Source organism: Echiichthys vipera (assembly GCF_963691815.1).
Source record: "Echiichthys vipera genome assembly, chromosome: 13".
In the NCBI taxonomy this organism is placed as follows: Eukaryota; Metazoa; Chordata; class Actinopteri; order Perciformes; family Trachinidae; genus Echiichthys; species Echiichthys vipera.
Genome location: NC_139838.1, coordinates 27872082 through 27898319, shown reverse-complemented (window position 1 = coordinate 27898319; position 26238 = coordinate 27872082). Strand labels below are relative to the sequence as shown.

At 48.1% G+C, this 26238-nt stretch overlaps 2 protein-coding genes across 2 annotated transcripts; both read left to right on the top strand.

The window, feature by feature from the left end:
- Positions 1–8632: 8632 nt before the first annotated feature.
- gnb3b (guanine nucleotide binding protein (G protein), beta polypeptide 3b) lies at positions 8633–14229 on the top strand (the record flags this gene model as incomplete). The annotated part of the gene is made up of 8 exons (XM_083926037.1): positions 8633–8701; positions 9611–9756; positions 10268–10331; positions 10885–11041; positions 11131–11197; positions 12695–12896; positions 13027–13243; positions 14095–14229. 8 exons carry the CDS (start codon positions 8633–8635, stop codon positions 14199–14201), a joined length of 1029 nt encoding a protein of 342 aa, XP_083782163.1. The 3' UTR covers positions 14202–14229.
- Positions 14230–16546: 2317 nt separating this feature from the next.
- Positions 16547–24940, top strand: LOC310955585 (triosephosphate isomerase). The gene is made up of 7 exons (XM_083925499.1): positions 16547–16866; positions 18615–18738; positions 18837–18936; positions 20000–20117; positions 22755–22840; positions 23928–24015; positions 24230–24940. Exons 1-7 carry the CDS (start codon positions 16755–16757, stop codon positions 24346–24348), a joined length of 747 nt encoding a protein of 248 aa, XP_083781625.1. The 5' UTR covers positions 16547–16754; the 3' UTR covers positions 24349–24940.
- Positions 24941–26238: the final 1298 nt, after the last annotated feature.

Here is a 26238-nt window from a genome sequence, read left to right as displayed (position 1 = left end):
GTGGCGCTGCTAACACACTCTGCAGCTACACGATGAACGCATGAGAGGTTTTTCACCCTGACGCATTTTTCAGATGAGAAACTTTCAATTTTGTAGTTTTTATAAAACATTTTTCAGAGAATTCGGATCAAATGTGAGTTTATAGTCAAAGAAAAACATATTTTTAGAAGGTTCAACAAAAACAAAACACACAGTAATTCAACAGAGAGGAAGTTTCTCTCTTTGATCCTGAGGTTTCAAACCTACAGTCGGTTTTCCACGCCACCTCGTCCACTTCCTGCCGCCGTGTCAAAGTGGAATAAGAGCGTCGCTGAGTGGGTTTGTGTGCACGGTGTGTGCTCGGTGTGTGCTCGGTGTGTGCTCGGTGTGTGTGCACGGTGTGTGCTCGGTGTGCTCGGTGTGTGCACGGTGTGTGCTCGGTGTGTGCACGTCGTGTGCTCGGTGTGTGCTCGGTGTGTGCTCGGTGTGTGCTCGGTGTGTGCACGGTGTGTGCTCGGTGTGTGCACGGTGTGTTCTCGGTGTGTGCTCGGTGTGTGCTCGGTGTGTGCTCGGTGTGTGCACGGTGTGTGCTCGGTGTGTGCTCGGTGTGTGCACGGTGTGTGCACGGTGTGTGCACGGTGTGTGCTCGGTGTGTGCTCGGTGTGTGCTCGGTGTGTGCACGGTGTGTGCTCGGTGTGTGCTCGGTGTGTGCTCGGTGTGTGCTCGGTGTGTGCACGGTGTGTGCACGGTGTGTGCTCGGTGTGTGCTCGGTGTGTGCTCGGTGTGTGCACGGTGTGTGCTCGGTGTGTGCACGGTGTGTGCTCGGTGTGTGCACGGTGTGTGCTCGGTGTGTGCACGGTGTGTGCTCGGTGTGTGCACGGTGTGTGCACGGTGTGTGCTCGGTGTGTGCTCGGTGTGTGCTCGGTGTGTGCTCGGTGTGTGCACGGTGTGTGCACGGTGTGTGCTCGGTGTGTGCTCCTGCCGCCCTGAGCTCGTTACCGCAGAGTTATCAGGAAGTCAGCAAGCCCTCTTCTGTCACAGTTCGTTAGCCCGGATTACAGGCCGACACTTAGAGAGAGAGAGAGAGAGAGGGAGAGAGGGAGAGAGAGGGAGAGAGAGAGAGAGAGAGAGAGGGAGCACACAGGCTCTTATTAACACTATGTTATAAAGTCCCATCAACGCATCAAACAACCGGCCAAGGAGAAGGAAGTTGTCAAATAAAGAAGTCTGCGTAAGAAGTGAACCTCACTCTCATCCGTCCTCTGCAACCGAGGAGTCGTGTGTTTACAGGTGTGTTCATGAACTGCATGCAAATATCAGAATCTGCATTCAGAGAAAGAAATAACAACCGGTGCGAGGACAGTTTCACACGTTTTCTCCAGTCTGTCATTCAGAAACAAATGTAATGTTTGGGATTTGAAGTTACAGCCTTGGTGCTGCCAAATCTGGGTGTCAACAACCTGTTCTGGTCAAATATATATAAATATAATATATTTAACAGTCAAAAGTCAGCGTAAGGAGGAGGTGGATGGATCAATCAGGTTCGTAGGATTCATTCATTCATTCATCTTCAGCCTCTTGTCCCTGTCGGGGTCCTGATTCGACCCAGGAACCCTCTCGCTTTGCGTGATATCTTACGAAAACGGAAAGACGGCGAAGGACCCGAAGTCGACCACGATGGTTGCTTTTTGTTGATGTTTAGGCCCCAAAACTACCGTTACATCACTGGCTTTAGCCGACAGAAGGTGACAGTTACAGCGATATGCATCAAAACGACTTGGTTAGAAAAAAATCCTGTCCACGTGAAATCGCAGAATCCTCCTCCGTCAGCTGGTCACATCTAGAGCGCTCCACAAGTCTCCACGGATACAACAACAATGCACAGTTTGACGCCAAACACTGTCTTCAAGAAATTGCGGTTTTCCTCGGTTTTTTCTGTCCACACATGACGGCTGAAACCAGACTTTTCCAAAACGTTCACCCTGGACACCGGTTACAAAAGAACTCCAGTTTCAGGAGCAACCACTGCGGCTACTGTTCTACCTTTTCTGAATACATAAAAAAGGGTTTATTCTCCATGTTTAATATATTTTGTTTGGTTCAATAAACTGGAGTCCTCAGCACTTTCCCTCAGGAACATGGAGCGAACACATGGAAATATGATGCAGTGCAGTCTCCAGGCCTGAGCTGCATCAGTGACTAAGAAAAGACACAGCGCGAGGTGAGGCCTAATCTAAAAAGTCCCCATTAGAGGAGGCCATCAAACATCACCCATGATCTCAGAATGATGCAAGAGGGCCGGCGCCGGATTAGCACCACACTCATCCAATGAGGAAGCGACCTGAGGCTTAGAGACGCAGGGGCAGCAGGTAGGCTACATTACCTGAGTAGAGCGTCGACGACTTCATCCCGCAATGTCAGATTTCTCCTCACATGTGAGAGAGGCTGTGGCTTGGTGGAAGAGTGGGTCGTCCTCTGTTCGAGAGATTGGTGGTTCGATCCCCATCTCCCCCCGGTCCACATGTCGAAGTGTCCTTGGGCAAGACACTGAACCCCGCCTTGAGTAGTCAGATGACTAGAAAGGCGCTATATAAGTACAAGTCCATTTACCATTTACCATGTTGGCCGACGATCACGCTGGAGCACGAACGCAGAGCTGCAGGAGTTGTCGTCCGCAGCTCAAGCGTGACTTCGTCAGCGAGTCTTTGCACGAGTCTTTCGCCCTCACACCTGCAGACATAACATGTTCAGACAAACGCGGCGCACTTGTTGAATCATGATCTTGAGTTGTGTCCCTCCCATGGACGCGTTATCAAAACTAGACACCGGATCTCTGAGGAGAGCTGCTCCAGACTATTTGACATAGTGGTCAAAGGGGGGAATTACAACTCCTGTGTCCCTCACTGGCGCCACGGGGCCCAGAAAGACTTTTCCCCAGACGCAAATCTGTCCCCCGAAACGATAGGCTAGTCTTCTGACGACTCAAAGCGCTTTCACACTTGTCACATTCACACAGACATTCACATTGATGGCAGTGGACATCTACAGACCATCTGATCTAACCATCCACACCACATTCACACACCCATGCGCAGCACGAGGAGCAATTCAGGGTTCAGTGTCTTGCCCAAGGACACTTTGACATGTGGACCGGGGGAGGTGGGGATCGAATCGCAGATGTCTCGAATGGAAGACGACCCACTCTCCCAATGAGCCACAGTCGGCCCAACCCCCAACCCTCAACCCTCACGAAACGGCTCGGCGTTCATTTTTTTGGTGTGATACCGTTTAAGAAAGTCGAAAAGAGTTGCACGATTAAACATCCAATTCCCGTTCCTACACTTTGTTACGATGACGGATCTTCCACCAAGTCACCTATGGACTGAGCTACTGGGGCGGCAGGTCCATGGGTGACTTGGCTGGGAACCGGAGGGTCGCTGGTTAGAGTCCCTGTGTGGACCATGAATGGAGCATGGACTGGTGGCTGGAGAGGTGCCAGTTCATCTCCTAGGCACTGCCGAGGTGCTGTTGAGCAAGGCACGGAACCCCCAACTGCTCGGGGTGCCGGTCACTGGCAGCCCCCTCGCTCTGACATCTCTCCATTAGTTGCATGTGTGTATTTCAAGCCTGTGTGTGTGTTACATGAAAAAATAGAGTGAAAAATTTAATTTTTGCGGGATGAATAAAGGAACTCTTCTTCTTCTTCTTCTTCTTCTTCTTCTTCTTCTTCTTCTTCTTCTTCTTGTTCTTCCGCTCACCCCTGACTGAAGAGACGAAGCACCTCAGAGGGTGCCCATCTGTTGTTTCTGTTGCGTTTCAAGATTTAAGAAGCTTCATTTATCCCGGGGGAAAATATTGTGCAACAGTTTCAATACAAAGATGGGAAAGGGTCAGAGCGACAATGAGCATAAAACTGTAAAAAGACAGTTAATAAGATAAAAAAGCAAAAAAGTGCAGAAAAGAGAGAGAGAGAGCAACTGTTGCTGGCTGTCGCTCGACCAACACAGTCTCACACCCAACACGTCAAAAAGTGACGCTTGGTCAGGGGCCTTTGGCGTCTGTAACTGACTAAACAGGTCTCCTTAAAGCATGGGGGTCAAAGTCAAGGCCCGCGGGCCAGATCCGCCTGCTGGTGTTTTTTTAACGCACCAAAACTACATTACCCACAATGCAACGGTAGCCCGCAAACTCACTGCAATGCTGCAAGTGGATTATTCATCAGCATTCAGGGCAGATGTCAACTTTTATTATCACACAGGTTTTTTCTCATGCGGAGTAAAAATTAAAAAGGAAATCTCCCCTCAAGCCACAAGACAGATTACAGGATGTCAAAGGTGTGTGTGTGTGTGTGTGGGGGGGACCAAACGAGATCATCTCTCATTGGAGACCAGTTCCTGCTCTACTTCCTGTCATGGATCGACCCCAAAACCTCCCTCCTTCCCTCCTTTCCCTCCGTTTATCTGACTTCCTTTCGACCGTTCCATATTTCCGCCGCGCCGATGACTCCTGATGGTTCCTTTCGAACGTCTTCGTCTCAGCTTGAGGCAAAAACCAGCGCGCTCGACTCTTGATCCACTCGCCGTCCCTGTCCCTGCCTCCGCTGTGTGTCAGGTGTGACGCACGTTTAGCCTGACCTGCTCTAATTCCCTAACGAGATTGGCCGTCCCCGGATATCCCATTAGACCCTGATTAACCGGGCTCAGCTCATTAGCTCCGACAAACCAATTCGCCCATGTCAACCTCCGCCCCAGACCCGTCCGTCCCTGCTCCCCGCACCCTGACGGGAAACATGCGCTGCAATGCCAGGGCTCACGGCACAATGTCACCTCCCCACCGGGGGCATTTCTGGAAAAATCAAAATTAAAATAACGTCTCAAACTCACGAGCAAGAGGTTGCAAATGACTCGATGGAATGAAGCTCTTTTACTTCCTTTAGAGCGCTGTCGTCGCACCTGAGACTCATTAAAGCGCACGACAACAGCACGTTCTTCCATATTTAACGATACGCATGCATTTGTACGTGTCTTCCCGTGCAACAGGCGTCGTTTACTTCTCACATTTTCTCACATTTCATCTCCTCCTGTTCCCTTTCTCCCCTTTCATTTATTCACCTGCTCCTGTCTTTTGACCTCATAACCTCATTTTCTTCCTCCAATCGGTTTACCTCCTCTCGCCATGCTCCCTCTGCCTGCGTCCCTCTCCTTCCCTCTCTATTTCCATCTTTGAGCTTTATCCCTTCATCCCTTATCTCCTTCATCCCCTCCAATCCTCATCTGTTCTTCACGGTGGTGGAGGAAGGGAGAGAGAAAGAGAGAGTTTCTCACAAGTAAGCTGCTATCAGTCTGCCGGGGGAGAGCGTCGGAGGAGCCAGCGAGCAGGTCGTGCGCCCTGGGGTTGTGGAATCTAAAAGAGCTCGAAGGGGAGAACGCGGAGCCGCAGGGACCAGGAGCCGCACAGGGAGAGAAGGGACCACGCTGCGTGTGTGCGTGTGTGCTAAAGGTGAGTTTCTCCTTTTAGGCTCGCGTAGTTGTCGCTCTCCCGCAGGTGGAGGACGTTTGGAGCTGCATCATCTGACTCTGTGAGATCTTAAAGAAAGGGAAGTGGACTTTTTGCCTCAGTTTGCAAAACAGGAGACCGACGGGACACTTGGGTCGCCCTCAAACCATCAAGCTGCAGTTTGTGCACGTGCAGTGATTCTGGAGAAGCATCGGCTCTGCTCCAATGTTCATGTCTGAGGTGGTTTGTAGAACTCAGGGGCCATTTCTGGTGCAGGAAGGCGACTCCGCTCTACTCTCGACCCTCTTTTTATCTTGTTATCTAGCGACTAACAGACTCAGTCCTCCCGCGCGCCCTCCACAGTAATGACTCCTTAAACCCTTTTGAAGGTGATCTTCGGACTGCAGGGAAGCTGCCAAAGAGGATTGGTGCCTCAGGTGTGGCAGCGGTAAGCCGCCGCCTGATCTGTCACACAGGGCCGAACCTCACGCAGCCACCGTGCCTCCTGCAAACTCACGGTGAATTGTTTTTCCTATCGTTTCGGGGGATTTCACTCGACACTCGAGACAAGAGCGAGATCACAAACGCTCCATTGTTTCTGTCAAATACGATGAAAGGGACCGTAGACGAGGAGCTGCCGATGCTCGAGCAGAGCAGAGCCTCCACGTCACCCTCCCTCCTGCGCGCTCTGATCCCGTCCGAGTTAAAGAGCAGGCGGTAATCGGATGACAGGAGATTTGACCCGTAAAGCTTCCTTTAAGATCTCCTGCCCGGGATTTAAAGCCCTGTAGCAACCAGCAGCACCAGCACCAGCACCACCAGCACCACCACCACCAGCAGCAGCAGCAGCAGCAGCAGCAGCAGCAGCACCGCCCATATCCTCCGCCCCTGCATCCCGTCACAGGTGTAAGCTGCGTCCGGCTGCACGTAGGCCTCGTCCCCACCCTTCACTTCTACTGTTAAACCCATTTTCAGATGTTAGTGTGCAGGATGTACGTTCAGGGCTGCGACTCTTCCACTCTCAGTTATTCTTTTGGTTGTTTTTTTTATTGATCTCACAGTTTTGTTCGCTGAACACTCGATGATTAAAATATATCGAATGTACGAAACGGAGAAAAGCTGCAGACCCTCACGTTTGAGGAGCAGCGACGCGGGAATGTTTGACTTTCCTGCTTCATAAACAACGAGTCATTGATGGTTAATTTCTGTAAATCGTGTTTGCCCTGTCTGACTTGTGTCCCCACAAACTGCAGTGCTGCGTCAGATGTGCAAAGTCCTCATAATATGAACGTTGTAATGAGGAAAAGGTGCAGTGAGCATTGAGATGACAGGTGGTTGAAGTTCCCTGATTGCATCGTTGTTTAGCTGAACGCTCACAGTCATACCATGTTTTTAAAGCCTTTCACTGCCACTTAGAGGTCGCTGGGTGTTAAATAATGATGCGTCAGCGTCCTGTGACTGAGACTGAGGCGCGTACGCTGAACTCCTGCACGCGCACGGGGCTTGGAATGAGAATAACGTCGAAGTAAAGACAGCGAGGACGAGCGAAAGGTGTAGAAACCCTTCTCTCTTCGCTGTTGCTCGACTGAAAATGTTATTTTATTGTCGCACACAGGTCCGAGACTCGACCTCACAGAGCCGACGACAGTGAACGAACAAGTTCCCAAAAGGAAAATAACCTTTTTAAAAAAAGGGGGAATCAAACCGAAGGACGAGCGGGACGTAAAATCCTCCAGTTAAAGAGCTCGGAGCCGATTTTTGGGGTTTTGTTGTGATCGATCTCGACTCTTTTATATCGAACATTAAAACTCCAGCTGTGAAACTCAGAAACGTGGACGATTTACGTTGTTTCTCTCCTTCGCTTCTTCATTTCTTCTCCTCCTGCTTCATTTATACTCTGCTATTCTTTGTGCAATCTTTCCGTTCTTACCCTTTATTTCATTTTCTACCACGAGCAAAGTGTCGTGTTGGGTCGGGACAGTCCTCCTCTCCTCCTCCTCGTTGTCTTTGTCTCCCTCTGTCGGTGTTTTCCTGTACGTGCTCCTTCTCTGTTCCCCTGGTTTGAGCTCGTTTCCCCGTCAGGTGATCCTCGTTGGCATCGATCACCTGCCTCTCTGCACATTAACCCTTCTGTTACCCTCAAATGTGACTAACTCCTTTTAACCTTGAGGTCAATTTGACCCTATGTCAGGTACTCTGAGGGTATTTGTTGAGCATTTTAAATCAAACACAGCACCAAACACCTTCTTACACACACACATCCAGAACACCTTTAACGTGACTTTGGGAAATACACAGAAAACAAAATGAATTATCGTGCAGATGCACCTGAAACTGGATCGAGGGATCTTTGTTTGTGTGTTTTAAAGTAAGTAAATCATCTGTAAGGACTATTTTTTTGTTATTTATGATATTTGGGATGAAAGAAATGTCCAATATCGAGGACGGAGGCGTGAACGGGGTCAATTCAACGCAAAAATATCATCCTGTCAGTTCCAGGTTTTCCCAGTTGTCCCTGAATCGGGTCGAATTGAGCCCAAGGAGAACAGGAGGGTTGAGCCGGTCCTGAGCCTCGTGTGGTGCCGGATCATACCCTCCACACCCTGACGTCTCCCTGCGTACCCGTCCTCTCGTGCTCATTACTCGTGTCCAGTTTGTATCAGTTCTCCTTTGTTTTTAGTGCAACTTTATTAAATGTGTTAATGACGTCTCCTGAGGTCCGTGTCTGCATCCGGGTCCCATCCCCCGTGTGTCCTCCGTCTCCGTCTCCCAACGTGACGCAAGATTTTCCACTCGTCCTCCTTCTTCTCTGCCCCCCTTCACACTCTAAGAGCTAACCGTATTACAACTTTGCCTCAGGGACGGGGAGGGATTAAAACCTGTCAGGTACGCGTCTAATCTTTGCTCCAGACTCGACGCCACATCCACCCGAGTGTCCCGGATCAAAGCACCAGGGTCAGAGAGCGACGCCCGACCTGCTGATGTGGGTCCAAACTGGGTCCAAAGCCCTTTAACTCCTGCAGCAGCTGCTGTCGTCGACGCTCCACACACATCACTAACGCACTTCTTCTTCTTCTTCTTCTTCTTCTCTTTCTCGTTTCAGAGTGACACCTTCTTCTTTTCCACCCGTCAGTAAAAACCCCAAACAACCGTCGCCATGGCAGCTGAGAAAGCTGAAATGGACAAACTGAAAAAGGAGTGCGACGGCCTCCGCACGCAGATCGAGGTGAGGAAACGTCCCGAGACGCCGAAAACACGCAGCGGCTACTTCCTGTCGAAGGCGGTTCAAAGCGTGACGCCACGTATCTGATGTGAAAACCACATTTCTCCTGTTTTCTCCTCCAAAACGACTCCTTCAGGTCCTCCGACAGGTTTAAAAACAGGTTTATTTACATTAAAAAGTGGGAAAACTTCCCCAAATCACACTGAAACAGTTCATTTTTTAGTTTATATGATATTTATTTAGACCCACTGAGTGTTCGATCCCACACGCAGCGACATTACGATCACAAAACAATAAAATAACGACAAATAAAAACGTATAAAACGGGTAAAATATGACGGTAAATACATACAAATGTGACAGAACGACAAACCCTCTCTGTATTAATATAAATCTGCAATATTAAGTAATTGTTTTAATTATTTCCATTAAAAATATTGGTATATATTACGTTGAATCACTGTTATCATTATTATTATTATTTTATTTTATTATTTTGACTTTTATTTCTCATTTTTTGCCATTTGTTTATTCAGTTTTGCTACGTGAAGCACTTTGTATCAAAGGTTTTACATAAATACATTTGTTAAAGCATTTTAAAAGTATCTTTTTTATGTTTTTTAGTAGTTTTTCTCTTCTTAACTGTGTCTTTATTGTTATGAATTATTATTTTTTTCTCTCTTTGCATCAAACACAAAAGCAAAAATCACTCTGATTAAAACAAACTTAATTAATATCACAGTTATTGTTAAAGTAGCGTTCATCCGCGTGCGTTTAAAGCACTTCATCACGCGTAACATCGTCCTAATGAACCCAAACTGAACCTGCGTGTGCGGAGGAAGCGTGTGGATCTAAGTGGAGTTAACCGTCCCCCCCTTCTCCCCAACATGTGCCCCCCTGCGTGGCCCCCAGGCGGCCCGTAAGGCTGTGAACGACGGCAGCATGGCGGCGGCGGCAGGAGCGGCGACCGATGTGGGCCGAGTGCAGCTGAAGCTCAGGAAGACGCTCAAGGGTCACCTGGCCAAGATCTACTCCCTGCACTGGTCCGCTGACTCCAGGTGAGTCTGAGGGTCAGGTGAGGGTCAGGTGAGGCCCGTAGAGGCGCTCTGACTCCAGGTGAGTGTGAGGGTCAGGTGAGGCGCGTAGAGGCGCTCTGACTGCAGGTGAGTCCGAGGGTCAGGTGAGGGTCAGGTGAGGCCCGTAGAGTCGCTCTGACTCCAGGTGAGTCTGAGGGTCAGGTGAGGCCTGTAGAGTCGCTCTGACTCCAGGTGAGTCTGAGGGTCAGGTGAGGCCCGTAGAGTCGCTCTGACTCCAGGTGAGTCTGAGGGTCAGGTGAGGCCCGTAGAGTCGCTCTGACTCCAGGTGAGTCTGAGCGTCAGGTGAGGGTCAGGTGAGGCCCGTAGAGTCTGAGGGTCAGTGGTCTGTGCTGCTCACGTGTCCCAGTAAAACACCACTTATTCTATTCTAACAGTGAGTGATGAGAGTAATGAGAGCTGACGTTTGGACTCGAGCCGGATGGGAAAGTCGTGTTTCAGGGTTAAAGGGTGTCGTTTGTGGTTTGTGTCGCAGGTCAATGGTCAGTGCATCACAGGATGGAAAGCTGCTCGTCTGGGACACCTTCACAGGGAACAAGGTCAGACACACACACACACACACACACACACACACACACGTGTTTTATTTTAAATTGTTTTACAGTGTATTTACATTGTAGTACAGTATTTTACAGTGTATAACATTGTATTTACAGTGTTTTACAGTGTTTACAGTGTATTTACAGTGTATTTACAGTGTTTTACAGTGTATAACATTGTATTTACAGTGTATTTACAGTGTATTTACAGTGTTTTACAGTGTATAACATTGTATTTACAGTGTTTTTACAATGTATTTACAGTGTTTTACAGTGTATAACATTGTATTTACAGTGTATTTACAGTGTTTTACAGTGTTTTACAGTGTTTTACAATGTATTTACAGTGTATTACAATGTATTTACAGTGTATTTACAGTGTATAACATTGTATTTACAGTGTATTTACACTGTTTTAATTATAATTAATTAATTAATAATCCACTGCTGGTGGGCAGATCGACTTCAGAGGTTGATTTGAGTGTAAACTGCGTCCGTGTCTTACTTAAGTGACGCCCCAACATGTAAACAAACCAAACTCTCCACCCCCCAGTTGGTCGCTGTCCCTCTAAAGTCCGCTTGGGTGATGAGCGTCGCCTTCGCCCCCTCCGGTAACCTGGTGGCGAGCGGCGGTCTGGACAACATGTGCACGGTGTACAACATCAAGGCCGCCAGCCCCAAGACCCTCAGGGAGCTGGACGCACACACAGGTGAGGACCCGACACCCCCGCAAACGTTCACGTTACACGATGATGATGAACCCGTGTGTGCTCGGACTGAGTCTGGATCTCACACCCAGGTTACCTGTCCTGCTGCCGTTTCCTTAGCGACAATGAGATCCTCACGGCCTCCGGCGACACCACCTGGTGAGTTTACAGCCTTCAGTCTCATCCCGCGGTTATCTGAACATCCGCAATATGTCCCGTTTTCAGAGGGAAATCTCAGAGTTACGACTCCGCAGGTGTCTGTTTCTGGCTCTTTGGCGACACCTGTGGCGATGAGCGCGAACTGCACGTGTGTTTGAATCTCACTGCGCGACAGTCGCCTCCTCCTGAGCCTCGAGTTTGGTTTTGTTTCATTCCTTTTATCGTCCGTAGTCGTCGCTCTCTCTTTGTTTGTTCGGCCGTAACACTTGATTACTTAACGCAGTAACAGAGACCAGAAAAAAGCTTTTTTTTTTATTTAACCGTAAATTGTTTCATTACGTCTTCAGGGAATGAAGCGTCTAATAAAGACACAGGGTTGCAGGACGTAAATATGCATAAAGAGAAAACACGCACCCACGTGAGTGAGTGGGATAGCGAGTGAAAGCGCTGCGTCGTGGTTTGTTTTGTAGTGACGGGTGTTTTTTTATGATGAGACTCGAAGGAAACAACCAAAAAATGATCGTTTGTGAATAAGATTTCACACAAAAAAGAGACGCAGAGAGGATTTTCCGTTCATTCTTTCCTTACGCTCTTCCTCTTCTATCCTCTTCCTCGTCTTCCCTGCTCTTCCTCTCTCTTCCTCGCTCTTCTTCCTCGCTCTTCCTTCCTCTTCCTCGCTCTTCCTCGCTCTTCCTCGTCTTCCCTGCTCTTCCTCTCTCTTCCTTGTTCTTCCTCGCTCTTCTCTCCTCTTCCTCGCTCTTCCCCGCTCTTCCTCGCTCTTCCTCGCTCTTCTTACTCTTCCTCGCTCTTCTCTCCTCTTCCTCTTCCTTCCTCTTCCTCGCTCTTCCTCGCTCTTCTTACTCTTCCTCGCTCTTCTTTCCTCTTCCTCGCTCTTCCTCGCTCTTCCTCGCTCATCTATCCTCTTCCCCTCTCTTCCTCGCTCTTCCTCGCTCTTCCTCGCTCTTCCTCGCTCTTCTTACTCTTCCTCGCTCTTCTTTCCTCTTCCCCGCTCTTCCTCGCTCTTCTTACTCTTCCTCGCTCTTCCTCGCTCTTCCTTCCTCTTCCTCGCTCTTCCTCGCTCTTCCTCGCTCTTCCTCGCTCTTCCTCGCTCTTCTTACTCTTCCTCGCTCTTCTTTCCTCTTCCCCGCTCTTCCTCGCTCTTCTTACTCTTCCTCGCTCTTCCTCGCTCTTCCTTCCTCTTCCTCGCTCTTCCCCGCTCTTCCTCGCTCTTCTTACTCTTCCCCGCTCTTCCTCGCTCTTCCTTCCTCTTCCTCGCTCCTCCTCTCTTTTCCTCGCTCTTCCTCGCTCTTCTTTCCTCTTCCTCGCTCTTCCTCGCTCTTCTTACTCTCCCTCGCTCTTCCTCGCTCTTCCTCGCTCTTCCTCTCTCTTCCTCTCTCTTCCTCGCTCTACCTCGCTCTTCTCACTCTTCCTCGCTCTTCCTCGCTCTTCCTCGCCCTTCCTCGCTCTTCCTCGCTCTCCCTCGCTCCTCTTCTCCAGCTGCCTGTGGGACCTGGAGACCGGTAAGCAGAAGATCATCTTCACCAACCACATCGGGGACTGCATGTCTCTGGCTCTCTCCCCCGACGGGAACACCTTCATCTCCGGAGCGTGCGACTCTCTGGCCAAGCTGTGGGACCTGAGGGCCGGCACCTGCAAACAGACCTTCTCCGGACACACCAGCGACATCAACGCCATTTCTGTAAGGACCACGCCACACACACACACACACACACACACACACACACACACACACACACACACACACACACACACACCACGTCTTCTAACACTGCTGCAAACACGAGCTTCACTTCCTCTCCCTGCGTCAGTTCTTCCCCAGTGGAAACGCCTTCATCACAGGCTCCGACGACTGCGGCTGCAAGATGTACGACCTGCGCGCCGACCAGGAGGTGATCGGATACCAGGACGCCAGCCTGAACGCCGGCGTCACGTCTGTGGCTCTCTCCAACTCAGGACGACTTATCTTCGCCGGCTACGACGACTTCAACTGCCACATCTGGGACACGCTGAAGGGCGAGAAAGTCGGTGAGTGGGAGGACGACAAGAGGTGACCGTTAAAGGTGACGGTTAAGTTCGTACGACAGAAGGTGACCGTTAAGTTTAGGTGACTAAAGGAGACGGTTAAGTTTACACGACAAAAGGAGACGGTTAAGTTTAGACGACAAAAGGAGACTGTTAAGTTCACACGACTAAAGGAGACGGTTAAGTTTAGGAGACGGTTAAGTTTAGATGACTAAAGGAGACTGTTAAGTTCAGACGACTAAAGGAGACGGTTACGTTTAGGAGACGGTTACGTTTAGGAGACGGTTAAGTTTAGACGACAGAAGGAGACGGTTAAGTTCAGACGACAAAAGGAGACTGTTAAGTTCAGACGACTAAAGGAGACGGTTAAGTTTAGGAGACGGTTAAGTTTAGACGACAGAAGGAGACGGTTAAGTTCAGATGATAAAAGAAGACTATTAAGTTCAGACGACTAAAGGAGACGGTTAAGTTTTGGCAACAAAAGGTGACGGTTAAGTTAAGACGACACCTTTAAGATCATCCGCGATTTTTCAAAAATCTCGTTGCAAAAAAAAAATATATTTTCTCGCACATAAAAAGATCAGATAGACAGACCTCTCTCTCTCTCTCCCTCCCTCTCTCTCTCTCTCTCTCCCTCTCTCTCTCTCTCTCTCTTTCCTCTCCTCTTCCCTCCCTTCTTTCCTTTCCCCCTTCACCCGTTCGCTCCTTTTTATCCGTCCTCTCTTTACCGTACCTTTCCACCTTTGCTCTGGCGCTACTCACCTTCCTTTTTCCGTCTTTTTGTTACTTCCCTTTCTTCTCTTCCTCCCTTTCGCGCACCTCCTCATCCTCCTTTCCCTCCTCCTCTCCTCCAGGTGTGCTGTCCGGCCACGACAACAGGGTGAGCTGCACCGGCGTCCCCGAGGACGGCATGGGCGTGTGCACAGGGTCCTGGGACAGCTTCCTCAAACTGTGGAACTGAGGCGTCCCGACGGAGTGATACACCGGGGCGAGGGAGAGGAGGAGCGGAGGAAGAGGAGGAAAGGGTGAGGAAAAGGGTGAAGAGGAGGTCGGACCAACGTTTGAGCGCGGGTCTTCCTCTCTTTCTCTCTCCCTCTCCACTTCTTCCTCAGTCACGTATGCAAAAAAACACAAGAGGTCGCGAATGAGTCACGTCGTATAAATGGCATCAGGTAAACGGTGCGCGGTGCATCTCGCTGTAACGTACGGGAGAGTTTCACCGCTTCGAACACCGGAAAAGTATAAAAACGTAAAAAAATAGCACATTATTCAGGATGATTACCGAGCAGAAGCTCTTAATGAGGATGTCAATTATGAAACAAATAGATTTTTGACCATAAAATAAAAGCGAGACAACACTTGAATATTGAAAAATAAGACTGTAGGATCACAGATTTATTTTTATTGTCTTCGACCTGTAAACGAGCCCTGCACTTATGTAGCTGATATGTACATTTATTTGTATTGTATAGTTTAAGGGATTAGGAAGGAGAGTTGATGTACAGTGTCTTTATTTTTATTTTATTTTTTTGGGGCTGCACATATCCAGAGCATGTGTGTGTGTGTGTGGTAGAGCTGCCATCTTGGGTCCCCTGCAAACACCTGGCACACTTTGATCCAAGATGGCTGCCGCTGTTTCCGTGAACGTACCCAAACGAATGAAGGTTTGAAGGTCGGGGGTCAGGCCGGCGGGCTGGGCGAGGAGTGGCTGCCGGGGGGGCGGTCCGACCTGTGAAACACGCTGTGAACTTCATTTCACTCCCCTGGGTCCAGCTGCATCTTGTAGTACTTTTACACTCGTGCAGTTCCTCCTGTAAAAAGACGACATGTTTGTTTGTTTGAAAATCTTTCTAATAAACATAGAATTCTGCATTAACACCATGTCGGAGTGTGTGTGTGTCTGTGTGTGTCAATGATGAGCTTAAAGGAAATCAAACTCATGAGACACAAAAGGACCAAAAACAGACACAAAACGACTACAAAGAGACACAAAACGACCAAAAACAGACACAAAACGACCAAAACAGACACAAAACAAACAAAACGACCAAAAACTGACACAAAACAAACACAAAGAGACACAAAACGACCAAAACAGACACAAAACGACCAAAACAGACACAAAACAACTACAAAGAGACACAAAACGACCACAAAGAGACACAAAAGACCAAAAACAGACACAAAACGACCACAGAGAGACACATGTCCACAGGGTCTGAAGGTCGGGGGTCAGGCCGGCGGGCTGGGCGAGGAGTGGCTGCTGGGGGGCGGTCCGACCTGTGAAACACGCTGTGAACTTCATTTCACTCCCCTGGGTCCAGCTGCATCTTGTAGTACTTTTACACTCGTGCAGTTCCTCCTGTAAAAAGACGACATGTTTGTTTGTTTGAAAATCTTTCTAATAAACATAGAATTCTGCATTAACACCATGTCGGAGTGTGTGTGTGTCTGTGTGTGTCTGTGTGTGTCAATGATGAGCTGGGAGGTCACACAAATGTTTGACAACATAAAAACGTCCTCCCTGTTACAATAGAAAAGCTGAACGGACACAATATGCAATAATAAAAAAAAAAGGTTTTTACTTGAGGTGGTTTCGTCTTTGTGGAAAAAGAGTTAATGCTGAAAAAGACATGGAGCCGCAAGGAGACACAACACAACTACAAAGAAACTACAAAGAGACACAAACGACACAAAACAACTGCAAAGAAACTACAAAGAGACACAAACGACCAAAAACAGACACAAAATAACTACAAAGAGACACAAATGACACAAAACAGACACAAAACAACTATAAAAGACAAACAAAACGACATCAAAGAAACTACAAAGAGACACAAAACTACAAAGAAACTACAAACAGACACAAAACAACTACAAAGAAACTACAAAGACACACAAAGGAACTACAAAGAGACAGAAAACCTGCCACCACAGTCTATCAATAATAATGATATAATATTCTTCAGAATGAGTACTTTTACTTTTTGTACTTTAAGAACATTTTGATGCTGATACTTTTATATATATACTTATATATGTATGTATATATATGAACATATATACTAATATATCAATTCAATTCAAATGAAATGAAATTAAATTAAATTAAATTCAATTTAAATAAAATGAAATTAAATTAAATTAAATTAAATTAAATGAAGTGTGTGGTGCTGTATTGAAACGACAGGTGGCGCTAATGTGCAGCTGTTTGACTTTTTAGAAACCAGCAGAAGAAGAAGAGGAGGAGGAGGGTTGTGGAGTTCTCATATTTCCGACAGCACCTGACACACACACACACACACTCACACACACACACACTCTCTCCTGCAGCTGATCCTCCGGGTCTCCGCCGCCTCTCCTCCCCGGGTCTCCACCGCCTCTCCTCCCGGGTCTCCGCCGCCTCTCCTCCCCGGGTCTCCGCAGCCTCTCCTCCCCGGGTCTCCGCAGCCTCTCCTCCCCGGGTCTCGGCCGCCTCTCCTCCCCGCCTCTCCGTCACCTTCAGCCGGCCATGGCGCTCCGGGGCTTCTTCGTGGGAGGGAACTGGAAGATGAACGGGACCAAGGAGAGTCTGGAGCCGCTCATCTGCACCCTGAACACCGCCAGCCTGCACGACCAGACCGGTAAGGACGGGTCCGTGTCCGCGGGGGGTCGTGCTCGCTCAGGCCGCACAGATCCTTCACAGATCCGGGGACAGATAGAGAAAGAGCCGGGGACACTGTGACTTCGAGATCCGGGGATCAGAGTCACTTAAAGGCCTCAGGGATTTACTCAATGGGACTTTATTTTAATTAATACATTTTACTTTCTTCTCTATTATTTAATATTTCTATGATTTATTTTTATATTATTTAATATTTATATGCCAGGCTGCTCTTTTCATACCTCAATAACGAAACATTGTGCTTTCTTCAATAATTAATTTGCATGATAATAATTTTAAATTAAATAATAATGTAAAACTCTTACAAATGATGTTCTGATACAATACAGACTAACATGTACAAGTGGTTGCCAGGGTGGTAACCAGGCAACAGCCTTTAGTTTAGTTTAAGTTACCTTATATATTGAGTAATATAGAAACTATGCAGTTATACGTTTCAAAATAATAATAATAATATTAATAATAATGAAGAAAATGTGACATAAAAGACACAAAAATGAGGAAAATGTCCCTTTTCATGGTTCAGGTTCATCTGATCTTTGTCAGTTGAATCAGTTTGCAAAATAAATTAATAAATAAATAAATATAAACAAGATTGTGATGTAACATCTAAACATCACTGATGCAGTAAACATGAATTTATATTGAGGTGCATGTTTTTCTCTTTGCTGTCCCTGTTTCCTTCAAATGTTAAAAGGGGATTTTTTTTAGTTTGTTAGTTAGTTTATTGTTCAAATTTCACTTTAAAGATTAAATACTTGTAATAAAGAATAAATAAACATTAAGACAGGACCAGGACCAGGACCAGGACTAACGAAGTCCAGACCAACTTCCACCAACGACTGTAACTCTAACGACGGGCGTTGGCACTTGGAGCACAAAAGGTTTCAGTGACATCATCGGCCTTGTGAGAGGTTAAAGACCTGGATCTCCACACCAGTTAGTTGGACCAGTCCCAGCCTGGTCCTGGTCCTGGTCCTGGTCCTGGTCCCAGCCTGGTCCTGGTCCTGGTCCAGTCCCAGCCTGCTCCTGGTCCTGGTCCAGTCCCAGCCTGGTCCTGGTCCTGGTCCTGGTCCTGGTCCAGTCCCAGCCTGCTCCTGGTCCTGGTCCTGGTCCAGTCCCAGCCTGGTCAGATGCGTACATGAACTGATGTGGTCGATGAAAAGATTCAAAAACAGTCGACAAGACGCACAAAAACTCCGAGGTCTACGGAAAGATCTGGAAACAAAGCCACGCATCGCCATGACGTCATCAATGCGTGTGACGTGTTACGGCGTGATGACGTATAGGCAGCAAGAAGCATTCTCCGAGGCCCAGGTAGTGTGAGTACAAACGGGCCTGGAGGGGGGGACAAGGACCCTAAAGCACGGGGCACGGGACGGAGGCACAGTGGGAGGGCGCCCTTAGTCAAAGCTTCCAGCTCAGGACCAAAAAGCATGTTTTTTATTTAAATGAAATCCATTTATCTGCCTCTCAGCCTACGTGCTGCACCTTCTGGGCCGTGCATAGTTGCGTTAAAGATGTCGGACGTATCACATGAACACAAAAGTAGACGTTAGCTGTGCAGGAGGAATGATCCAGACAGGAAACTCATGCACAGGAGATCCAGAGCCGTGCACGCGTTCATCTGTGCGTGTGAAGGACGAGGACGGTTGGTCTGTTGAATGATGTGATGTAAGGAAAACACAGCGTGAACTCTTCTTTCAGAGGTGGTGTGTGGCGCTCCCTCCATCTACCTGGACTTCGCTCGGTCTCACCTGGACCTCAGGATCGGCGTCGCAGCCCAGAACTGTTATAAGGAGGCCAAGGGCGCGTTCACGGGGGAGATCAGGTATCCCGCCCACTGCAGGAGCGCACTCGTGAATTATTCAGAGTGAGATCTTGTTTATTTATAAGACTGCAGCCTGACGCACGTGTGCTCTCCTCCAGCCCGGCCATGATAAAGGACTGCGGGGCAGAGTGGGTGATACTGGGACACTCGGAGCGCCGCCACGTCTTCGGGGAAAGTGACGAGCTGATTGGTCAGAAGGTGAGACAAGCTTCCTCATGCTGTGTGGACGCGGTTCAGTCTGAAAACGCTCATCTGAACACGAGTGTTAATGTCTCCCGTCCTGATTCGGTTCAATTGTTCTGTGGTTTATTCTGCTGCAAGTGTTTAACACAACAAAGTCTTCACGCTCGAGTCTACAACTACATTACATACACTACATTAAAGTACAAAGAGACACAAAACAACCACAAAGAGACACAAAAAACCTTAAAGCAACTCAAAGAGACACAAGACAAGATCAAACGAGACACAAAACAACCACAAAGAGACACAAGACGACACAAAACCACACACAAAACAACGGCAAAGAGACACAAATTGACCACAAAGAGACACAAAACGACACCGAAGAGACACAAAACAGCCACAAAGAGACACAAAACAGCCACAAAGAGACACAAAATGACACCAACGAGACACAAAACGACACCAAAGAGACACAAAATGACACCAAACGTCACCAAAGAGACACAAAACGTCACCAAAGAGACACAAAACGTCACCAAAGAGACACAAAACAGCCACAAAGAGACACAAATTGACACCAAAGAGACACAGAGACACAAAATGACACCAACGAGACACAAAATGACACCAAACGTCACCAAAGAGACACAAAACGTCACCAAAGAGACACAAAACGTCACCAAAGAGACACAAAACGACACCAAAGAGACACAAAACGTCACCAAAGAGACACAAAACGTCACCAAAGAGACACAAAATGACACAAAACGACACCAAAGAGACACAAAACATCACCAAAGAGACACAAAGAGACACAGGTGCAGGTAAAGAGTGTGTGTTGCGTGTTCAGGTGTGCAGGTAAAGAGTGTGTGTGTTCAGGTGTTCAGGTGTGCAGGTAAAGAGTGTGTGTGTTCAGGTGTTCAGGTGTGCAGGTAAAGAGTGTGTGTGTGTGTTCAGGTGTGCAGGTAAAGAGTGTGTGTGTGTGTTCAGGTGTTCAGGTGTTCAGGTAAAGAGTGTGTGTGAGTGTTCAGGTGTTCAGGTGTGCAGGTAAAGAGTGTGTGTGTGTGTGTCTCAGGTGGCTCATGCTCTGGACAGTGACCTGGGTGTGATCGCCTGCGTCGGGGAGAAGCTGGAGGAGCGAGAGGCCGGCACCACAGAAGAAGTCGTCTACGCTCAGACGCAGGTCATCGCAGGTAAACAACACGAATCAGAAACTTTTATGCTACAGTAAATATTTATTTTTCTCATTTTTTTTATTTATGCTACAGTATATTTTTATTTTTTATTTATAATATAGTATATATTTAATATTTTTCTTATTTTTTAATTTATGCTACAGTATTTTACAATTTTAGTTATGCTACAATATATATTTATTTTTTATTTATAATACAGTATACATTTAATTTTTTTTTATTTATGCTACAATATAAATTTGAATTTATTCTACAGTATATATTTATTTTTATTATTTTACCATTTATGCTACATTGTATTTTTTTTTAAAATAAATGCTACAGTATATATTTTTTCTTATTTGTTATGTATAATAGCGTATATATTTGAATTTATTCTACAGTATATATATTTATTATTCTTGTTTGTAATTAATGCTACAGTATTTGTTTTCTGTAATATTAAATCGTTGGTCTTCTAGATCTTCCCTTTTTTGTCTTTGTGTTGATAATATAATAATAATATAATAATAACAATAATAATCATAATTGAGTTATTTCATTTGCTCACTGATGAAGGTTTCACACCAAAATCCCTCTTTATTTCTCTTTAGTTGAGGTTTATTTAAACGATCACGCTGTGAGACTACTTCTGCAGAAATATTCTCTGTTTCCACTCAGATATTAAAATATATTTTGATGGTCTCCATGGTAACAGCCCACCTCTGTGCTGACAGCCGGCTGCACGCTGATTAAAAATGTAAATGGGTCAGTGGTCTCTGCTGCGTTTGACTCTCGCTCCTCCGGACCTTCTCTCCTCCTCTTCCTAAGTTTAACAGTTTCCCTCTGAATGAGGCCCAGCACAGATGTCTCCCTTTTCCCTGATGCTCTGAATAAGGAGCTAAACTGCTCTAGGCTCTGTTTCTAAATCCAGTTCTAAGAAGCTGTGAAAAGTCTCTAAATGTAGTGAGAAAGTGGCGCCTGGGAGTGCTTTGGGACCGGGAAGGGGCTCCCAGCAGCACCCTCTGCTCAGTGAGGACACTAACTGCAGAGTGAAGGGGCTCCCAGCAGCCCCCTCTGCTCAGTGAGGACACTAACTGCAGAGTGAAGGGGCTCCCAGCAGCCCCCTCTGCTCAGTGAGGACACTAACTGCAGAGTGAAGGGGCTCCCAGCAGCCCCCTCTGCTCAGTGAGGACACTAACTGCAGAGTGAAGGGGCTCCCAGCAGCACCCTCTGCTCAGTGAGGACACTAACTGCAGAGTGAAGGGGCTCCCAGCAGCCCCCTCTGCTCAGTGAGGACACTAACTGCAGAGTGAAGGGGCTCCCAGCAGCACCCTCTGCTCAGTGAGGACACTAACTGCAGAGTGAAGGGGCTCCCAGCAGCACCCTCTGCTCAGTGAGGACACTAACTGCAGAGTGAAGGGGCTCCCAGCAGCCCCCTCTGCTCAGTGAGGACACTAACTGCAGAGTGAAGGAGCTCCTAGCAGCACCCTCTGCTCAGTGAGGACACTAACTGCAGAGTGAAGGGGCTCCCAGCAGCCCCCTCTGCTCAGTGAGGACACTAACTGCAGAGTGAAGGGGCTCCCAGCAGCCCCCTCTGCTCAGTGAGGACACTAACTGCAGAGTGAAGGGGCTCCCAGCAGCCCCCTCTGCTCAGTGAGGACACTAACTGCAGAGTGAAGGGGCTCCCAGCAGCACCCTCTGCTCAGTGAGGACACTAACTGCAGAGTGAAGGGGCTCCCAGCAGCCCCCTCTGCTCAGTGAGGACACTAACTGCAGAGTGAAGGGGCTCCCAGCAGCACCCTCTGCTCAGTGAGGACACTAACTGCAGAGTGAAGGGGCTCCCAGCAGCACCCTCTGCTCAGTGAGGACACTAACTGCAGAGTGAAGGGGCTCCCAGCAGCCCCCTCTGCTCAGTGAGGACACTAACTGCAGAGTGAAGGAGCTCCTAGCAGCACCCTCTGCTCAGTGAGGACACTAACTGCAGAGTGAAGGGGCTCCCAGCAGCCCCCTCTGCTCAGTGAGGACACTAACTGCAGAGTGAAGGGGCTCCCAGCAGCACCCTCTGCTCAGTGAGGACACTAACTGCAGAGTGAAGGGGCTCCCAGTAGCACCCTCTGCTCAGTGAGGACACTAACTGCAGAGTGAAGGGGCTCCCAGCAGCCCCCTCTGCTCAGTGAGGACACTAACTGCAGAGTGAAGGGGCTCCCAGCAGCCCCCTCTGCTCAGTGAGGACACCAACTGCAGAGTGAAGGGGCTCCCAGCAGCACCCTCTGCTCAGTGAGGACACTAACTGCAGAGTGAAGGGGCTCCCAGCAGCACCCTCTGCTCAGTGAGGACACTAACTGCAGAGTGAAGGGGCTCCCAGCAGCACCCTCTGCTCAGTGAGGACACTAACTGCAGAGTGAAGGGGCTCCCAGCAGCCCCCTCTGCTCAGTGAGGACTCTAACTGCAGAGTGAAGGGGCTCCCAGCAGCCCCCTCTGCTTGTTTCGGACCGGGGAGAAGCCGACTCCCATGATCCCGCGCTGCTTCACCACGGCACCACCCTGCATCGTTTCTTTTTTTATTGTTTTGATGGATCGACCCCTAAAGTGACATGTGTGTGTGTAAATATCAGGTAGTGCTCTTTACACACGCTGGTTCCTGTGTTCCAGAGAACGTGACGGACTGGGCCAAGGTGGTGCTGGCGTATGAACCTGTGTGGGCCATCGGCACCGGCAAGACAGCTTCACCTGAGCAGGTAAGGCAGTGTGACAGGTGTGTTTACGGTGACAGAGGGTGTGTTCAGTGTGTTTATGGTGACAGCGGGTGTGTTCAGTGTGTTTACGGTGACAGAGGGTGTGTTTACGGTGACAGAGGGTGTGTTCGGTGTGTTTACGGTGACAGAGGGTGTGTTCAGTGTGTTTACGGTGACAGAGGGTGTGACCGGTGTGTTTACGGTGACAGAGGGTGTGACAGGTGTGTTTACGGTGACAGAGGGTGTGACAGGTGTGTTTACGGTGACAGAGGGTGTGACCAGTGTGTTTACGGTGACAGAGACAGAGGGTGTGACAGGTGTGTTTACGGTGACAGAGGGTGTGACCAGTGTTTATGCCTTCAGCTCTGACCCTGCAGATCCAGTGCCTCGTGTGTAAACCTGTATTTTCTCCACCTCAACCCACAATAAACATACGTGAATCACACCTGCAGGCTGCCGCTCAGCTGCTGTCGGCCCAAAACCAACAAGTTTACTTTCACTTCAAGCAAAGGATTATGGGAAAATAATTAGAAAGAGAGTCTCGGTCGAATGAAATCATCGCTACTCTTTAACCGATCGATCGGTCGATGGAGAAAAAAGAAACGTGCCCGTGTTCACGTGATGAATGAAATGGTCTACAGCGGGATCGGGGTGTAAAGGGGTTTCTTTGCGGTGTGTTCAGAAGAGCGCCTGGTGGACGAAACGCTTCACTGGACATTTCATGAAAGTTATGGTGCGTTCCAGTTTTACTCGGAAGTCGGGATTTCCGAGCTCCAATCCGAATTTTCAACTGGAACAAAGATGGCCGCCCCGGTTATAAACAGTAAAGAAGCTCCTGTAATAATCCTTTTATCAACACTTAACACAAGTCAGCCGTATACACAGTACTGTTAGATGCTTATATGGAAACGCTGTCATAGTTTAATTTACATTTGTCATGTTATGTCATGCTACAAAGCAGGCCGAGGTAACAACGTGTTTGGCCGTTGGTTACTTTTTTCCCAACAAACTGAAACGCTGATAACTCGGGTGTGACGTCGTTCCCTGCTCTCACTTCCGAGGTAAATGGTGTGTGTGTGTGTGTGTCCAGGCTCAGGAGGTCCATGAGAAGTTGAGGGCGTGGCTCCGTGCCAACGTCTCGGACGACGTGGCCGACTCCGTGCGCATCATCTACGGAGGTCAGTGATGATTTTTGTATATAACGTTATTTTTATGGTGTGATTTTCTGGAGGGGACGGGTTCAAACAGACTCCAAACATGGCAACAAGACTGCTGGACTTATTTTTTGTTGTTGCGCTAGACACTAGATGGCGCTGTTCTGCTCCTTTAAAAAATGATTTGTTCCCCGTCAGGTTTAATTTCCCACATAATTAGCCTTTTATTTCTCTCCAGGTTCGGTGACGGCAGCTAACTGCAGAGAGCTGGCGTCTCAGGGCGACGTGGACGGCTTCTTGGTGGGCGGAGCCTCTCTGAAACCGGAGTTTATCGACATCATCAACGCACGCCAGTAACGCACGCACAGGAAACGGCTCCACCGGGACCAACCCCCGGCTGCTCCTTTAGCTTGTCACCGCGTGTCCTCAAACTGTGCCGACTGATCCACACAGGAAGTTTTATTTTGAAATATCTGTGGAATGAGGTTAATATAGGGATTAAATCCAAAGTAAATGTTTGTGCTTTTTGTCGTTTAGATGGAATTTAGCTCTTTCATTTGTCATATTCACCGTGTTGTGACCGTAGCTAACACTTTGTCTGTCTGTGGTGACTTTAACAAAAGTGTGTTCTCCGCTGATTTAATTTGAAAGAGTTCAGCTTCAGGGAGAAAAAGAGAGTTTAAACAGTCTATTTCCTGTTTTACTTTCTTTACTCAAGAGGTGGAAGAGTCGAGCGAGACCGATTTTGAGATTTGAAACCTGAATGATGCGAAACATCAGCGTCAATGAAGATCATTTGAGATGAAATGGATCAGGGCGCCCTCCCACTGTGCCTCCGTCCCGTGCCCCGTGCTTTAGCGTCCTTGTCCCCCCCTCCAGGCCCGTTTGTACTCACACTACCTGGGCCTCGGAGAATGCTTCTTGCTGCCTATACGTCATCACGCCGTAACACGTCACACGCATTGATGACATCATCGCGATGCGTGGCTTTGTTTCCAGATCTTTCCGTAGACCTCTGAGTTTTTGTGCGTCTTGTCGACTGTTTTTGAATCTTTTCATCGACCAAATCTGCAGTAAACACTCCACCTCCGCATCACACCAACGTGAACCTTTCACCGCCATTGTTTGAAATGTCCGCGCATGGTCCCTCCTTCTTTTTTCTATGTCCCAACAGGCGCACAGGAAATGACCTCAGAGCCGCCGTAGGCCCCGTGCTCGTGCTCGTGCTCGTACATGTGCAAACGTGCTTTACAAAAGCCCACCTCTGCCAAACGGGCCGTGGACGGCAAGCGTGCCGCTCCTAGGCGCGGTACGGTTGCACTCACACTGGTCAAAGGAACTAGGCTTTACCTGTTTGGGCACGGTACGGAGGCACAGTGTGAGTGCGCCCTCAGTCACCACAGGTTGATAACTGTTGTCATGTATTAATTACGCACTTTCTCTCGCACCAAATGCACTGTTACTTGAAAACAATCGCTCTGCACAGAATGTAGTTAAATATATTATAAATGTATATAAATGTGTAGAAATCATCAAAATCTTCGTATCTTTGAGGAGTCAGAGGCTTTTATTGTGAAGTCGTGTCCAATAGGCACCAAAGATGTAGTGAACACTGAACGCTGCTGCTGTATTTGTGACTCTGGACCTGAATGAACGAGTAAAAGATCAAATGTGGAAAGAGCTTTTGTCTGTTTTGTGTTTCTATAACGTTTGTGTCACATTGATCTGATGATGGGCTGAATTCATTGTTGTGATCTTTGCTGCGCCCAAGGACCACGTTTGATTTGAGAAGTCTGTCTTCCTTATTTTAGTTGCTTTGCAGTGAAGACGGCTGTTGTTGTTGTTGTTGCTGGAACATTTTCTGCAGGATTTTCATCCGTTGAATCAGACTTTCACCATCTGAAGGGACGTGAAGGAGGTCACAGCTAAAGGGAAGAAGTTTTAAAGCCTGGAAACAGTCTAGAGAAGATGCAGAAGTCAGGTTTTCTCTCAGAACGCGTTTGTTTTTTTGACCAAAGACCAAAAAACTGCCCACAGGCCACGTCTTTGATCCCTTAAAGACCTTTTTCACATTTTCAAGACTTGTTTTCGTCATATTTGGACGTCCAGTTCCCGTCTACTGAAGGTGTTGTTGTGTAACGCCAGGCAACGTATTTTTCGACGTTTCCCAAACATCCAAAGTTGGCGTCCGTTCGCCCTCCGTTTAGCGGTTATTTACGGTTCGTATGTGGTCGTCTGTGGACGTCT

Bases quoted from the DNA above. Each gene is read 5' to 3' on its own strand.
- LOC310955585 (XM_083925499.1), top strand. From the start codon at position 16,755: ATGGCGCTCCGGGGCTTCTTCGTGGGAGGGAACTGGAAGATGAACGGG. The intron at 16,867-18,614 runs GTAAGGACGGGT...CTCTTCTTTCAG, and splicing joins CAGCCTGCACGACCAGACCG to AGGTGGTGTGTGGCGCTCCC. The intron at 22,841-23,927 runs GTAAGGCAGTGT...GTGTGTGTCCAG, and splicing joins AGACAGCTTCACCTGAGCAG to GCTCAGGAGGTCCATGAGAA.